This window comes from Candida theae, assembly GCF_024610275.1.
Source record: "Candida theae strain CBS 12239 chromosome Unknown scaffold46, whole genome shotgun sequence".
In the NCBI taxonomy this organism is placed as follows: domain Eukaryota; kingdom Fungi; phylum Ascomycota; class Pichiomycetes; order Serinales; family Debaryomycetaceae; genus Lodderomyces; species Lodderomyces theae.
The window spans coordinates 11320-27756 of record NW_026261387.1 but is presented as its reverse complement, the minus strand read 5'-3'; the positions used below and the strand labels follow the sequence as shown (position 1 = coordinate 27756).

The window sequence follows — 16437 nt, the reverse complement described above, 5'->3', positions numbered from 1 at the left end:
CAAAACCACCACGTTTAGAGTCCACTAAAATGAAACGCTCATAAAAGAGTTTCCAAGTCATCCTTGTAAGGATTTACTTGAATTGGCACTGGCAAAAATTGCACAAATTACTATGGCTAACTGCCCCCCCCCCCACTCCCTCCGCGACGTTCTTTTCCCATTTATTTCTCTCACAGACAAGAGTCGGTTGTGAAGAACGTCTTGGGGACAGAAAACACCCACGTACGATGTTGAAATGTTTGAAGAAAAGATCCTCCGTGAATTTTCAACATGTGCTAGGGATATCTCTCTCAATTGAGGGGACGTGCTTGAATTCCAATTTCATTAACGATTTCCCTTGAACACTAGTCACGCTCAAACGTCGACAGAATTCAAATTTTCGCAATAGCGCCCTCTAATAGCAGTATGGAAGAACGTTGAATACTGGACATGTAGAGTGCGTTTTATATTCATTCTCCTTGATGTACTGGAGCGCAGCAAAAGAAAATAGGAATACCAAACACATCTTATTTTCAAAATTTGAATACAAAACAGTACTGAATGAATCAAGTTTAGAGCAAGAGGTTAAAAGAAGAACCGGTTGGGGCCGCACTAGAGATAGAACCAAAGGGAGGTGCAGTAGAGTAGTGAAACTGGCTGAAATATCCCCAAAGGGACATATGAGTTTACTTAGTAAGCTAACAGAGGTAGGTTTCCTAAACTAGCAATAACTCCCTCAGGCGGACTCCACACTAGAGCGATGATGAAAGCGGGGAGTGACAAGGAGGGTCAATTTTTCAATTTCAAAGAAATCGAGGAGTGAAGATGTGGGTAATGAATGAAATTTACAACTGAAGATCACTTGAATAAAACGTACTAATAGAGAAAAAAAAGTCTTTTCATATTGGAAAGGACAGTTGATCAAATCTTCACCTGTTCAACAAAATTGCTGTTCAAATTAACTCCAAATGCACTGTTTGCAGAGTTGATATGAATTAAGTTTGTTGAGGGGTTTGCCGATCCGAACCATTTCAATCAATGCTCCCGACGTCTCATTAGTAATTGGATTAATAAGGAGAGCACAGTAACTCCAGTACTTACTTGTAACCAAAACTACATCTTTGGAAGTAGGAGCTCTTCAGTTTTGTGACTTGCAGATTTTTCTCCATTCCGTTGCCAAGTACAAATGATTTCTCCGAGACGACTAATCATTGAGCAATTCCTTGGCCATCTATCCAGCTGTAATGGTGCATGTATCCCACTCCGGAAATGTTACAAGGAGCATCAATACATTCCTTCTTTTTTTTTTTTTTTTTCGGTAATCACCACTCTATAACTTCATGTTTCGTTCACTTTCTGTTGTTTGTTGTGAGGCGTGTGTACGTTTACGGTGCACCATACGTGGTCGTTCGTGTTCCAAAACCATAAAGTCATTTACCCCACCAATAAACACAAAACGAAAAATTATTTTTTATACTTACAAAGTGCCGTACGGATAAATTATGCAGACACTAAATTCTTACAGCATTCTTCCGAAAAAAAAGAAACAAGAAAAAAAAAAAAGGACTAATGCAGCACAATAGTAAATAGTGTGGGGATGGGATTCACCAGTAGCAATACAAAGGCAAAACAATAGTGGTGTGAGATCTTCGGCTAGGGAGGTGTGTAATACAGTATATAAAGTTGGGTTGTGCTGAAGTATTTGTTGCTTCCCCAGGAGGGTGTGGAATATAGTTGGATGGCCCGTATTCGCTTGAGCACGATTTAAAGTTCTAGCTCTTACAATATCTCTTTACAACGAGGGCAGAAGAAGATGGAGTAAAAATAAAAGCCACTTCAACCCTATTGTATGCCGCAAGTGGCTAGATCTCGTGTGCTCTTGCCATTAATTGTCCTCTGTTGTCTTTGTAATATACCTTTGATCCCCAGAGTCAGAGTAAAATCACAAAGGGAAGAAGGGAAGGGGGGAGGGGGGAGGATGGGGATATTCCGTAAATCTAGACGAGTGAAAAATTTTTTTTGCTTTCAAGATTGTGTTCCAGCTCATTTGCCAAAAAAAAAAGGCTTCACAAACATGGGATGTACTGACGGAGGAAGTGAGAGATATTGCTACACATTGGAGGTGTTCAACTGTAACAGGGTATAAATGCAGCTAGCGGTGTAGGAAAGCAGGGTTTTTGTCTGTAGAGATATGGCTGTGTCGTAGTTTTACACATTTGATATCATTGAGAGAAGAGGACAATTGCTTGCACCCGCCAACGAATGGAATCTCCTCAAGATGTGTACACATAATAATCCGAATGTAGGGGGAGGGGAGCGGGGTGTGACAAAGCAAGGACCGAATTTATTCAAAGGAGAATCCGAAATAAAAATCTTCCCTGTGCAATATTTTGAATTGATCCGTTTTGTACGCTTAACAAACTTTAAAATAACTTTGTTGGGACTTTGCATACAAGAGCTAAATACAACACCGCCGAATTTGGAGAATAGGCAAAGTGCAGAAAAAAAACAAAAAAAAGAGGTGATTTATTCCTTATTTTTTTCTTTCTTCTACTACTTGCTGCTTGTGCATCGATGCACGATGAGCAGTATTTTCATTGAAAATGATGAATTTGCCACACTGCAAACGTTGCCAAGTAGTTTTGAATGAGTTTACTTGATGAGTACTGACGTTGTGGCGAGTCCGTCTAACTCATTTCATTTCTAACGTAGTAAGTCTTCCCCTCACACCCACCCTTAGTTTTCCTTTTTTTCTCGAGTTGCTAAGCCGGTTAATCCGACACAAACGTTTGTTGCCTGTTTTTTTTTTTTTTTCAATTTTGTATTTTCGTGTCGGTTATACAAATGAGGGAATTTATTTTTTCTCTTTACAGTTTTTTTGTGTTTACTCCATTGCTTTCATTTTCAGTCTGTTTCAGTCTGGGGATTATTGAAGCAGTATGTGTGCACACCGCAAATTGAGGCTGCATTCACATAAAATACGACCAACTACTACACATATTCATAGAGGGAGACTTAGAGTTAGTAAAAACAATACCATACTACTGAAGTGCGTAAATCAGATTACTTGCTTGAGGTACATACACATGTGTTTCGTGCAACCAATACAACTCAGTGACGATTGGAGCATAGGCAAAGGCTCAAAACAATCAAGCTATGTTGGGTCCATGAAAAGTGGTATGGTTTAAGGATTAATGGGTGATCACTGAGAAAATGGCGGTTACAAAATATATTTCGCCGAAGTTTAGTTAAACCGACTGTGTTGGTGCGTGCACTAGTTACAACAATTTTAAAACATTTGTTCTTGTTTAATTTTTTATGGCTTCAAATTTTCGTGGGGAGGCGAGTTTCAGTAAGAGGATCAATGACTCGAAAACAATTCACTTCAGAGTATCCAAAAAGCAGGTTCATGTATGAAAACCCTTTGCCCTAAATTCTCTCTCTCTCTCTCTCTGCCTCTGCCTCTGCTAGACTCTAGATAGTGCTTTTTAGGTGCAATCTTATGTTACCTGTCATTTACTCTTTGAACTAATTTCTTGGCTTGTACAGTACATTGGCAGGGGGTGGAATAATTAAGGATCATTCGGAAAAATTTTTATTGTTTTCTTGTTCTCATTCAGTAAAAAGTTTTCTTTTCTTTCCTTTTGTTTTTCTTTTTCTTTGGTGGAGGGGGGGGGGCCAGCAAACAAACCAGCAAATTTGTGTACCGCCGGTTAAAAAGTTTTTACGTGTTTGGCTCAACCCCACCAACTCGATTATGAACAATACGAAAAAAAAAATAAGACATGGGGATTTGTGTCTGCATGACAACTAGGCTTTTCTTTTTTTTTTGTTTTTTTTTTTTACATTTATTGCTGGCTTTTTCTTTCTCTCAGTCGTGTCTGTGTTAGTAAACTACATAATAATAATAATAAGATGATTTTTTCTTTTTTTTTTTTTTTGTCTTTCTCCAATTGTGGTGCATGATGCTGGATATGTGTCCGTGGAGATTTGTGTCACATTTGTGATCGGCATTTTATTATTTTCACTTTTTTTTTGTCTGGCTAAAAAAATTCTCTCTTGTTTTGTTACAATGGAGAATTTTAATCCGGTGGGGATAAATACGTGATGCTTTGTATTATGCGTACACAAAATAAACTTTCTTCATACAAAAAAAAAATTCAAGTTTTCAATCAATTACGGAGCCTTTCATGTAATGACTAGACTAAACTATGGGAAAAACAGAAATTAAGAGCCTCAACATTCAAAAGTATCTAATTAGCTTCAAAGTGTCAAGTGGCCAAAACAAAGTCTATAAATAGGTGACCAGAACCCCCCCCTCTCCAGTTTCAGGTTTTTCAAGTTTCAAACAATCACTGCTTTTTTTTTTTATTAATTACCATAAAAACTATAAACTACAATGTCTGCTAGAATAGAAAGGATGTTTTCACGTCCTGCTTTGAGAGTGAATGAAGCTTTGGATCACTTGCCAAAGATCTACAATGTTTATTTCATCGCCAGTATTTCCACCATTGCTGGTATGATGTTTGGTTTTGATATTTCATCAATGTCGGCATTCATTGGTACTCCATCGTATATGAACTTTTTCGACTCACCAGGCTCCACCATCCAAGGTTTCATCACTGCATCAATGGCCTTGGGTTCATTCTTTGGTTCCATCTTTTCCACCTTTGTTTCTGAACCATTTGGCAGAAGATTGTCGCTTTTGACCTGTGCATTCTTTTGGGTTGTTGGTGCTGCTATCCAATCGTCGTCGCAAAACAGGGCTCAGTTAATCATTGGCCGTATCATTTCCGGTTTGGGTGTTGGTTTCGGTTCTTCCGTTGCTCCAATCTATGGTTCTGAGTTGGCACCTAGAAAGATTAGAGGTTTGATTGGTGGTTTCTTCCAATTTGCCGTCACCTTGGGTATCTTGATTATGTTTTACATCTCGTACGGATTAGGTAAAATCAATGGTGTTGCCAGTTTCAGAATTGCTTGGGGTATTCAAATTATTCCTGGTTTGTTGTTGCTCATTGGATGTTTTATTATTCCCGAGTCACCACGTTGGTTAGCAAAGCAAGGTAAATGGGAACAAGCTGAATTTATTGTTTCCAAAATCCAAGCCCACGGAAACAGAGAAGACCCAGAGGTTTTGATTGAAATTTCGGAAATCAAGGATCAATTGTTGATTGAAGAGGCAGCCAAGAATGTTGGATATGCAACCTTGTTTAGAAAGAAGTACATTATGAGAACTTTTACTGCTGTTTTTGCTCAAATTTGGCAACAATTGACTGGTATGAATGTTATGATGTACTATATCGTTTACATCTTTGAAATGGCTGGTAAATCAGGTAACGCCAACTTGGTTGCTTCATCAATTCAATACGTCTTAAACACCGTTTGTACCGTTCCTGCATTGTTGCTTTTGGATAAAGTTGGTAGAAGACCATTGTTGATTGGAGGTGCCATCATGATGGCTGCTTGGCAATTTGGATTGGCCGGTATCTTGGGTGCATACTCTGTCCCATGGACAGATTCACCAAGTGAAAGTGTCACCATTCAAATTCCAAAATCACACTTGCCTGCTTCTAATGGTGCTATTGCTTGCTCATACTTGTTTGTTTGTTCATTTGCTTCTACTTGGGGTGTTGGTATCTGGGTCTACTGTTCGGAAATCTGGGGTGACAACAGAATTTCTCAAAGAGGTAATGCTGTCTCTACTGCTGCCAATTGGATAATGAATTTCGCCATTGCTATGTACACACCATCTGGTTTTAAGAATATTGATTGGAGGACTTATATTATTTACGGTGTGTTTTGTGTGGCCATGGCTACTCACGTATTTTTCGGATTCCCAGAAACAAGAGGTAAGAGATTGGAAGAAATTGGACAAATGTGGGATGAGAAAGTGCCAGCTTGGAGATCAGCTTCGTGGCAACCAACCGTTCCATTGGTATCTGATGCCGAATTAGCAAGAAAGTTGAGTGTTGAACACAACGAAGAGAAATTAATGGAAGAGGATTCCAATACTGACGAAGAAAGAAGAAGTTAGAGCTGGGCTGAAGTTGGATTTGCTCAGAATTTGTTTCACGAAATTTAAATTGATTTCAATTCTCGTTTAACTTTCTTTAAATAGTTAGTTTTCTCATTTAATGATAAACTTTTTATGGTTAATTTATAAAGCTGTAGACAAAAACAGCACAGTAGAAACTTGGCACTCACTGAGTTACGCAAATATTTGACGTCATAAAAGGGAAAAACCCCCTATTTTCAAATTGCTTGGCGCCGGGGCGCGCGCGCGCGATTGTGCCACGGAAAAACTATTTATGGCGCATTGCAAAACTCCTAATCCCAAGACATCCTTTACATTTAGATGGTTTTCAACCTTGTTGAGATAAGGAAGGTGCCCTATTCAAGAGAAAATGTCCGATCAGATTTGTGTCCAACAATAGCTATTATTTTTGTCTTCTGACACAATTAGTAAACATGTGATGGCACATGCACGATCCGAATGGAGAATGGTTGGTTTTGCATCTGACACCGGTGTGCATATTAAGCGCCACCCCATCCCCCCTTCCCCATTGTCTGTAGTTGAAGTGGAGATTGTGGTTTTTCTCTATTTTACAAGATGATTGTGAATGCCATCCCTATTGTTATTCAGACAATTACTCTGGTGGGGTGGAAAACAATACCAAACAATAGACAATGGGAAAAATTAAGCCACGCTAAAGATAATGCCCGAGTGCAACAATAAACAGAAGCTGGAATCCAGCCCACTTTGCAAAAAGCACTAATTTCTTTGATAATTCTCTTGTTGGGTGTATCACAGAAATGATGGACTATAAATACTCCTCAACATCCACCATGATTTCAGTAGTGTTCTAATCCTTCTTATTCTGGTTTACGCACCAAGTTACTCAATAATGTCAGCCAAAATAGAAACTATATTTTCAGGTCCCGCTTTGAGAGTGAATGAAGCTTTGGATCACTTGCCAAAGATCTACAATGTTTATTTCATCGCCAGTATTTCCACCATTGCTGGTATGATGTTTGGTTTTGATATTTCATCAATGTCGGCATTTATAGGAACAGATTCCTACTTGAATTATTTCCATTCACCTAGCTCCACCATACAGGGGTTCATTACATCATCTATGGCCTTGGGTTCATTCTTTGGTTCCATCTTCTCCACCTTTGTTTCTGAACCTTTTGGAAGAAGATTATCACTCTTGACCTGTTCATTCTTTTGGATTGTTGGTGCAGCCATTCAATCGTCGTCGCAAAATAGGGCTCAGTTAATCATAGGGAGAATTATTTCTGGCGTTGGAATCGGATTTGGATCCTCGGTTGCTCCAATCTATGGTTCTGAGTTGGCACCTAGAAAGATTAGAGGTTTGATTGGTGGTTTCTTCCAATTTGCTGTCACCTTGGGTATATTAATCATGTACTTTATTTCATACGGATTGGGCAAAATCAATGGTGTTGCCAGTTTCAGAATTGCTTGGGCTTTACAGATTGTTCCTGGTTTATGTTTGTTTTTGGGTTGCTTCATCATCCCCGAGTCACCACGTTGGTTGGCTAAACAAGGTAAATGGGAACAAGCTGAATTTATTGTTTCCAAAATCCAAGCCCACGGAAACAGAGAAGACCCAGAGGTTTTGATTGAAATTTCGGAAATCAAGGATCAATTGTTGATTGAAGAGGCAGCCAAGAATGTTGGATATGCAACCTTGTTTAGAAAGAAGTACATTATGAGAACTTTTACTGCTGTTTTTGCTCAAATTTGGCAACAATTGACTGGTATGAATGTTATGATGTATTACATTGTCTATATATTCCAAATGGCTGGTAAATCAGGCAACGCCAACTTGGTTGCTTCATCAATCCAGTACGTATTGAACGTGGTGTGTACTATTCCGGGGCTATTTGTGTTGGACAAGATCGGAAGAAGGCCATTGTTGATTGGCAGTGCATTAATGATGGCTGCTTGGCAATTTGGATTGGCCGGTATCTTGGCAACTTATGCTGTCCCATGGACCGATTCACCTAGCGACTCTGTCACTATCAAGATTCCAAAAACACATATACCCGCTTCTAATGGTGCTATTGCTTGCTCATACTTGTTTGTGTGTGCGTATGCATTTACGTGGGGTGTTGGTATCTGGGTCTACTGTTCGGAAATCTGGGGTGACAACAGAATTTCTCAAAGAGGTAATGCTGTCTCTACTGCTGCCAATTGGATAATGAATTTCGCCATTGCTATGTACACACCATCTGGTTTTAAGAATATTGATTGGAGGACTTATATTATTTACGGTGTGTTTTGTGTGGCCATGGCTACTCACGTATTTTTCGGATTCCCAGAAACAAGAGGTAAGAGATTGGAAGAAATTGGACAAATGTGGGATGAGAAAGTGCCAGCTTGGAGATCAGCTTCGTGGCAACCAACCGTTCCATTGGTATCTGATGCCGAATTAGCAAGAAAGTTGAGTGTTGAACACAACGAAGAGAAGATGTTTGAAGAGGATTCCAACACTGATGATGAAAGGAGATAGGGTGGCACTGGGTGTCAAATTGGTTGGCTTTAGTGTATAGTATCTTCGTATAGTTACATTGCACAAAAAATTGTACTCTATGAAAAAACATTGAACTCTCACGTTTATTGAGAGCTCTCATAACATGGAGCAACAGAATAGATTCTATGCATTTGTAGTTTCACAGATTTCCCCTCGAGGGAATGTTCCGAACATCGAAAATTAAATTCTCCGACAAACGTTTGAATCGGATTTTTAAAATCCTTCTGGTGAACAAACACTTCCGCGAATTTGGAAGTGAGGAGAATATAAACAATATGTGGGTACAATATGGCTAGAAGGACGGACCCGCTCTATATATATACCCCGCGTCCTGAGCTGTCTCCGAGTTGATAAAGCCTTTTTACAACAAGCAGCTACCCATTTGGTAGTCAACTAAATGATTACGCACCAAAGTTAAAGTAAACTAGGGCCCGCTTAAAATTATACTACAAGCTATATCCGACAAGAGTATAATGGAAACATCATTCAGTAGCGTATCAAAAATAGCTTGTTTCCTGTTATACTGGCATGTTTTCACTGTATACTCAAGCTGACTGAAATCGTTTCTTTTAGGTTAAACTCCCTCCTTCTCTGAATCCAAAAGACAAACGTACGTCCCCTAGACAGTTGCATTGATTCACTGAGCATGTACATTGAGGTTTCTCCGCAAAGCCATACCCTCCGTTTCCCTGTTTCTATTTTCTATTTTTAAACACAACAATGGATTACGGCGTTAACAAACTCCGAAAGCGTAGAGATCCTCTGTGGAGTTGCAATCCACAAAATGCTCCCTCCATTCCTGAGCTTAGACATAGAGTCAACATATTAGAAGCAATCATTTCCCTCTCGGAAATCGCACCATAAAAGGAGAGCAAATTTCCTTTCGAAATGGAACAACAATTTTGGGTTAATTTTTTTTTTCTTTTTTTCTTTTACTTCTTTTTGCAACCACAACTACCATGTTATCCTATTTTGAGCGTGTTGCTTCCGAATCAGCCTTGGCTATAAGTCAAGAGCTAGACAAATTCCCCAAAATCTACAATGTATACTTTATTGCAAGCATATCTACTGTGGCCGGATTGATGTTTGGGTTTGATATTTCTTCCATTTCTGCTTTTATTGGAACTGATCCATACAGACACTTTTTCAACAATCCCAGTTCCGCCATTCAAGGATTCATCACCGCGGCAATGGCTTTGGGCTCATTCTTTGGTTCGATTGCGTCAGCATTGGTTTCTGAATCTTTTGGCAGAAGATTGTCACTCTTGGTTTGCTCGTTTTGTTGGATCGTCGGTGCAGCTATTCAATCTTCCTCACAGAATAGGGCACAATTAATCATTGGCAGGATCATTGCTGGTTGGGGCGTTGGGTTTGGTTCTTCGGTAGCACCAGTTTATGGTGCTGAGATCTCGCCTAGAAACAGAAGAGGAAGTATTAATGGGTTCTTTCAATTGAGCTTGACTGTTGGTATAATGATTATGTTCTATATTAGCTTTGGATTGGGCAAGATCCATGGTGTTGCAAGTTTCAGGATTGCGTGGGGACTACAAATAGTTCCAGGTTTGATATTGGCTTTTGGTTGTTTTTTCATTCCGGAATCGCCTGGATGGTTGGCAAAGCAAGGCCAATGGGAGCATGCTGAAACAATCGTTGCCAAGATCCAGGCAAAGGGCAACTCAGAAGATGCAGAGGTGTTGATTGAGATTGCAGAGATCAAAGAGCAATTGATCATTGAAGAGTCAGCCAAGTCCGTCAGCTATGCTACATTATTTCAGAAAAAGTACTATTTGAGAACGATTACGGCGTTGTTTTCCCAAATTTGGCAACAATTAACTGGCATGAACGTGTTGATGTACTACATTGTTTACATATTCGAGATGGCCGGATACTCAGGGAACACTAACTTGATTGCCTCATCAATCCAATATGTTTTGAATGTTGTGTGCTCAATCCCAGCTTTGATATTATTCGACAAATGGGGACGTCGTCCAGTCTTGATTGTTGGTGGCATCTTGATGACGACGTTTCAATTCGGTTTGGCTGGAATATTAGGAGCATATTCACAGCCTTGGACTGAGTCAGGCAACGACACCGTCAATATAAGAATCCCCGATACACAGAAATCAGCATCAAGAGGAGCAATTGCCTGTTCGTATTTGTTTGTATGTTCCTACGCAATGACTTGGGGAGTTGGAATTTGGATTTATTGTTCCGAGCTTTGGGGAGATAACAGAATATCACAAAGAGGCAATTCCTTATCTACGGCGGCAAATTGGATCATCAACTTTGCAATCGGAATGTACACACCATCAGGGTTCAAAAACATTAGCTGGAGAACTTACATTATCTATGGTGTGTTTTGTGTTGCAATGTCCCTTCACGTTTACTTTGGTTTTCCAGAAACTAAAAACAAGAGATTGGAGGAGATTGGACAAATGTGGGAAGCAAAGATTCCAGCCTGGAAAACAGCAACTTGGGAGCCTACAATTCCAATTGCTCCCGATTCTGAGATGGCAAGAAAGTTGAGTTTTGAGTATGACGAGAATGTTGAAGAGCTGGTGGGAAAAGGGGAAGGGGAAGATAATTCGGTTTGAGAGAGTGGAGATTGTTTGGATTTATAACTATACACAGGTTGTATAGTAATATAGCTTAGTTAGCGTTACACTTGACAGACTGATTAAATAAAATCCTGTAACAGGGGCACGGGCTGATCATATCACCGCGTAAATAAGAATTAAAGACATTGTGGAAAAGGATTCTCATTTTGTTTTGCGGGGAACGCTTGCTTCTGATCTTTAGATATCATCAGTTTCAAAGGATCTAGACTTGACATGAGGGGGGAGGAAAGTTGTTGGGCCAATTTTATCCACCCAGGTCATCTCTCCTTGCCTCAAAAAAAAAAAGCAAATTTTGACTCAACAAATCTTTTGCTTGAATGGTATACATATACGATTGGCACACTAATTTGCAAGTGAATTTGCCAGAAACGAAAACAAAATACAACATGGTTGCAATTGGAAATGGTAATAATCCTCATAAACTAACCTGCAGGTTACTTTAGGATCAGAAGAGATTGAATTCAAGTAGAATATAATCCCTCAAAGCACAGCTACTAAGAATAGATTTTTCAATGCCAATTTTGATAAACAAAATGAAACAATATCAAACGTTTTGGAAAACAAAGGAAAATCTAAAATATTGAGGGGAGAGTTCTCAAACTACTAAGAATGCTGAGGAGAAGAAGAAAATAGTTGAACAAAGAATCTTGCTGGAGGGAAAATAACATTAGCTTTATTCACTTATCGGATTAGTCTATTCCAGAATAACTCCCTAAGGGTTGAAACAAACGTATTGGAGAACTTCAAAATTCTCGAGGGTTCCCCACTTGCGTTATAATTCCACACTATAGACTCCTCTCAAGGAGAAGTACATCAAATGGTTTACCAAACTACTGCATTCATAGTAAATGAACAACACGGATTCCTGGAGCTAGCTGTTTCAAAAAGAAAAAAAAAGAGTATGACGCAACAAGTAGAAAACAATTACACAAAACAAGTTATTTTAAACGAAGGAAAAACAGGCTGGGGTACAACAATAAAACAAATTTATCCACACACAAACTGCTTCCTCGATTTCTACCAACACAATCTAAGTTCTACTATAACCCCCAATGGACAGGGTTAAGGAGCTAACTGCATTAAACAGGCAGCAATTCAGACAACTATGACAGCATTGGGGGTCACTCAGGTGTAGGACGACTGCACTTCATGTACTAATGACTACGTTGCCCAGTTATATTTGAACTAGTGTTTACCAAAAAAAAAAACAAAAAACAAAGAGCAACGATGGTGCATCGTCATTCACGGAAAATCTTGGTCCTTATTTGATCAATTGAAAAAGCGTATTGGCCGCACATCTCTTGGCTCGTCATTAAAAAATTTCTTCCGGTGTATAATAGAGACAAAAATGTATTTCTCCACACCACAATTGAATTTTTTCCCCAGTTTCCTTTTCAAGCAAAATTATATTTAACATTTTGTGCATATATATTTAGTGACTTTCTCCTCTATTTAGGCTTTCCACAACCCATCCTTCTTTTGAACAAACAACCAAGAGAGCACCACTTTTGTGTTTAGAAAAAAATTGTTCCAGAATCAAATGCGTGAATTTATTTGGTGTAAAATCATGCCAAGAAAATTCTAAACACTCCCAAGAACAAGGTTTAGGTTATTTTTTGCTGGCTGATGAGTGTTACAAGAAAATCCGAGATCGAGAGGAATGGGTCTTCTTTCGACGAGGCTCATTGTGGTCGTGTAGTCCCACTTCGAGTCTCGTGTCGTCTCGTGTTGTGTCGTGTCTCCAGGTACCAGAAGACAACTTCAGTGAGTCGTTGTAACCGTCAACTCGAAAAAAAAAGTTTCGAAAACAGGTACTTTGAAAGAGAATGGATATAAAAACACATAAATGTTTATCGCCGGAAGTATTTGGCGTCTAAATTTTATATTTTTTTTTTTCTCCTTTTGCTTGAATTCGGAATAACCATAAAGGCGTCTAGTGGAGGTGTCTGGGGGTTTTCGTTTAAGCCAGAATTTCTTATACAAAAGTTGGCAACGAGTATGCGTCTTAAAATATGGTCTTTTGTGGTGGGAGAGAAAAGCCGCGTGATCTCTTTGTTTTCGCACTCACCATTTGACCAAGGGCGCGCTCTCTCCCTCTTGACAGTTTAATCTGTATAGAGCATCCACCACAGGCAGAGGTTGGCCATGTTCACACAACTTACACTCTTGCTCTCTCTGCATCACGTTATTATTTCAGTACGGCATTTTGACTTTTGAAGGTCATCCGATTTATCACATATTTTTAGGTTATTGTCTGGGCAAACAAGATTTTTTCTTTTGTTTACATGACTTAAGCCGTCATGCAGTTATGCCGTACACTTATTTTCCTTCACATCTTTTACATTTCGCATATGTTGCAATGTATCTATATATCATGTTTGTGTCGTGTTGAATTAAACTCTTGCATTATTGTTACTGAGCTTTTAGATCTCGGGACGTGGTGGGGTAAAACAATAGGATAAGACAATAAGGAATTGCTTTGGCTTTTTACGGAGTTTCTCTATTATTCATACAAGAAATTTACTAACGAGTTTTAGTATGTGGAGCAAGTACTCTAAGGAAATGTTATGGCGAGGAGGCTCAAAACAATAAAGGGGGCGTGGTGGTGAGTCCTCTTCCTTGACAAATTTTGCAATATAAATAGACATACAAATTTCCCAGAATTTATCTTCCCAGCGTTACTCTGTTTTCTCATTTATTTGCAACTTCAGCTACCACTATAGAAAATGTCCTCCAGAATCGAGCGCATCTTTTCAGGACCCGCCTTGTCCTTGGCTACCAAGTTGGACAAGCTTCCTAAGATCTACAATGTCTACTTTATTGCCAGTATTTCAACCATTGCTGGTTTAATGTTTGGTTTTGATATTTCATCAATGTCGGCATTCATTGGCACCGATCCATATAACAAGTACTTTGATACTCCCGGATCCACCATTCAAGGCTTTATTACCGCTTCAATGGCATTGGGCTCAATCTTTGGATCCATCGCATCGGCCTTTGTTTCTGAACCATTTGGCAGAAGATTGTCGCTTATTATTTGTTCGTTGTTGTGGATGATTGGTGCTGCTGTCCAGTCATCGTCTCAAAACAGGGCACAATTAATCATTGGCCGTATCATTTCCGGTTGGGGTGTTGGTTTCGGTTCTTCAGTTGCTCCTATATATGGTGCTGAGATCTCGCCACGTAAAAGAAGAGGAACTGTTAATGGATTCTTTCAATTTGCAGTCACCCTTGGTATTATGATTATGTTTTACATTTCGTATGGTGTTGGTCAGATCAATGGTGTTGCCAGTTTCAGAATCGGTTGGGCTATACAAATTATCCCTGGCTTGCTTTTATTTTTTGGTTGTCTAATCATTCCTGAATCTCCACGTTGGTTGGCAAAGCAAGGTAAGTGGGAACAGGCAGAGGAGATTGTTACCAGGATTCAAGCTCATGGAAACCACGAAGATCCTGAGGTGTTGATTGAAATCGCCGAGATCAAGGAACAATTATTAATCGAAGAAGAAGCCAAGGCTGTTGGTTACGCCACCTTGTTCAAAAAAAAGTATCTTCGCAGAACACTCACAGCAATCTGGGCTCAGATTTGGCAACAATTGACAGGTATGAATGTCATGATGTATTATGTTGTTTATATTTTCCAAATGGCAGGTTATTCAGGAAACACCAACTTGATTGCTTCCTCGATTCAATACGTGTTGAACGTGGTTTGCACAATTCCAGCGTTGATTTGTTTCGATTACTTTGGCAGGCGACCCGTATTGATTCTCGGTGCACTTTTCATGATGATTTTCCAATTCGGTCTTACTGGAATTTTGGGCCAGTATGCTGTTCCTTGGCCAGATTCGGGAACTGAGTCAGTGACTATTAGGATTCCAGACGACAATAAAGCAGCAGCCAGAGGCGCCATTGCTTGTTGTTACTTGTTTGTTTGCTCATTTGCTTCTACTTGGGGTGTTGGTATCTGGGTCTACTGTTCGGAAATCTGGGGTGACAACAGAATTTCTCAAAGAGGTAACTCTTTGTCAACATGTGCAAACTGGTGTTTCAACTTTGCTATAGCCATGTATACTCCATCTGGTTTCAAGAATATCAACTACAGAACATACATCATCTACGGTGTTTTCTGTCTTGCTATGGGTCTTCATGTGTTTTTCGGTTTCCCAGAGACCAAAGGTAAGAGATTGGAAGAAGTTGGACAGATGTGGGAAGAGAAGGTGCCAGCTTGGAGATCAGCTTCATGGACACCAACTATCCCTATTGATCCAGATTCGGAGTTGGCAAGAAAGTTGAGTGTTGAACACAAGGAGACTGGCTCTCAATCCGATGAAAAGATCCATGAAGCTGATACTCACTCTGCTTGAGTGGTCTGAATGCGACATTTGATTCAGTTCTTGATTAGTTATAATTGTGTAAGTTAGTAGTACGAATCGATACGAATTTACGTTACTTTGGGAAGAATAATCTTTTTATATGCTGAATACTTGGTTTGATGGTACCTCCGAAGTCCAACTAACCCCGAAACTTTTAGTCACACAAAAAGAAAAGACCAGAAAGTTGGCAATAAGATCATGCAGTGTCGTTCTTTGGTTGATGGATACTTGTTTCCAGGCTCTTGAGTCTTCTTCCTATTCGAGCAGTCTATTGTGACCCCACTCAAATCTCTCAATTGAAATGGACTTTTGTTTTTTCCTCATTGGATGTATGTTAGAATAGCTCGGCTAAATGTCAACGAGGACTACTACTGCGCCTAGACAACTAGTACTAACCCTAATCCAGTCAACGAATATAAAAGTGAGTTGTCAGACGTTGGTCACATCCCATGTTACTGTGGACGTTGTCATAACCAAAGTGCCTTTGCAGTGCGTTCCATAAACGCAGTCACGTTATTTTTCATTCCAGTACTCCCGTTCTCCTTCTCGAAACAGTTGGTGTGCAATATCTGCGGCAATTCGGGAGACTTGGATGACACAGCACTTAACCAATTGAGAAGTGGCCAGCCAGTGGCGATAGCAGGGTGACAACCGAGGATAGAGTCGTGGATTGATTGTTGGCAAAGAGATTAGATTAGAGGTATGTAGTACTTTATGTGAAGTTGATACATGATTCACCACTTTTGTTGTGGCCAAGTGAACGAATTGTTATGAGTAGCTCATGTACTCTTCAAAAAAAAAAACAAAAAAACAGGAATGTCTACAACTCATACTTCAAGAGCTCACTTTAACTTCTGGAATGACGTATCACCGAGTTTATTCTCTCTCTCTCTCTCTCTCTCTCTCTCT

At 39.6% G+C, this 16437-nt stretch overlaps 5 protein-coding genes across 5 annotated transcripts; all 5 read left to right on the top strand. All coding sequences in view use genetic code 12, as the record gives it.

Annotated features, from left to right (window-relative positions):
- Window positions 1-4378: 4378 nt before the first annotated feature.
- Window positions 4379-6013, top strand: KGF57_001522 (sugar porter family MFS transporter; the record flags this gene model as incomplete). Its single annotated transcript, XM_051750737.1, has 1 exon — window positions 4379-6013. One exon carries the CDS (start codon window positions 4379-4381, stop codon window positions 6011-6013), a length of 1635 nt encoding a protein of 544 aa, XP_051609956.1.
- An 871-nt stretch (window positions 6014-6884) lies between these two features.
- On the top strand, window positions 6885-8516 carry KGF57_001521 (sugar porter family MFS transporter; the record flags this gene model as incomplete). Its single annotated transcript, XM_051750736.1, has 1 exon — window positions 6885-8516. The coding sequence occupies one exon, from the start codon at window positions 6885-6887 to the stop codon at window positions 8514-8516; it is 1632 nt and encodes a 543-aa protein (XP_051609955.1).
- Window positions 8517-9496: 980 nt separating this feature from the next.
- On the top strand, window positions 9497-11131 carry KGF57_001520 (sugar porter family MFS transporter; the record flags this gene model as incomplete). The annotated part of the gene is made up of 1 exon (XM_051750735.1): window positions 9497-11131. The coding sequence occupies one exon, from the start codon at window positions 9497-9499 to the stop codon at window positions 11129-11131; it is 1635 nt and encodes a 544-aa protein (XP_051609954.1).
- Window positions 11132-13881: 2750 nt separating this feature from the next.
- Window positions 13882-15519, top strand: KGF57_001519 (sugar porter family MFS transporter; the record flags this gene model as incomplete). The annotated part of the gene is made up of 1 exon (XM_051750733.1): window positions 13882-15519. The coding sequence occupies one exon, from the start codon at window positions 13882-13884 to the stop codon at window positions 15517-15519; it is 1638 nt and encodes a 545-aa protein (XP_051609953.1).
- A 207-nt stretch (window positions 15520-15726) lies between these two features.
- On the top strand, window positions 15727-16176 carry KGF57_001518 (uncharacterized protein; the record flags this gene model as incomplete). The annotated part of the gene is made up of 2 exons (XM_051750732.1): window positions 15727-15744; window positions 15910-16176. 2 exons carry the CDS (start codon window positions 15727-15729, stop codon window positions 16174-16176), a joined length of 285 nt encoding a protein of 94 aa, XP_051609952.1.
- Between the last annotated feature and the right edge of the window lie 261 nt (window positions 16177-16437).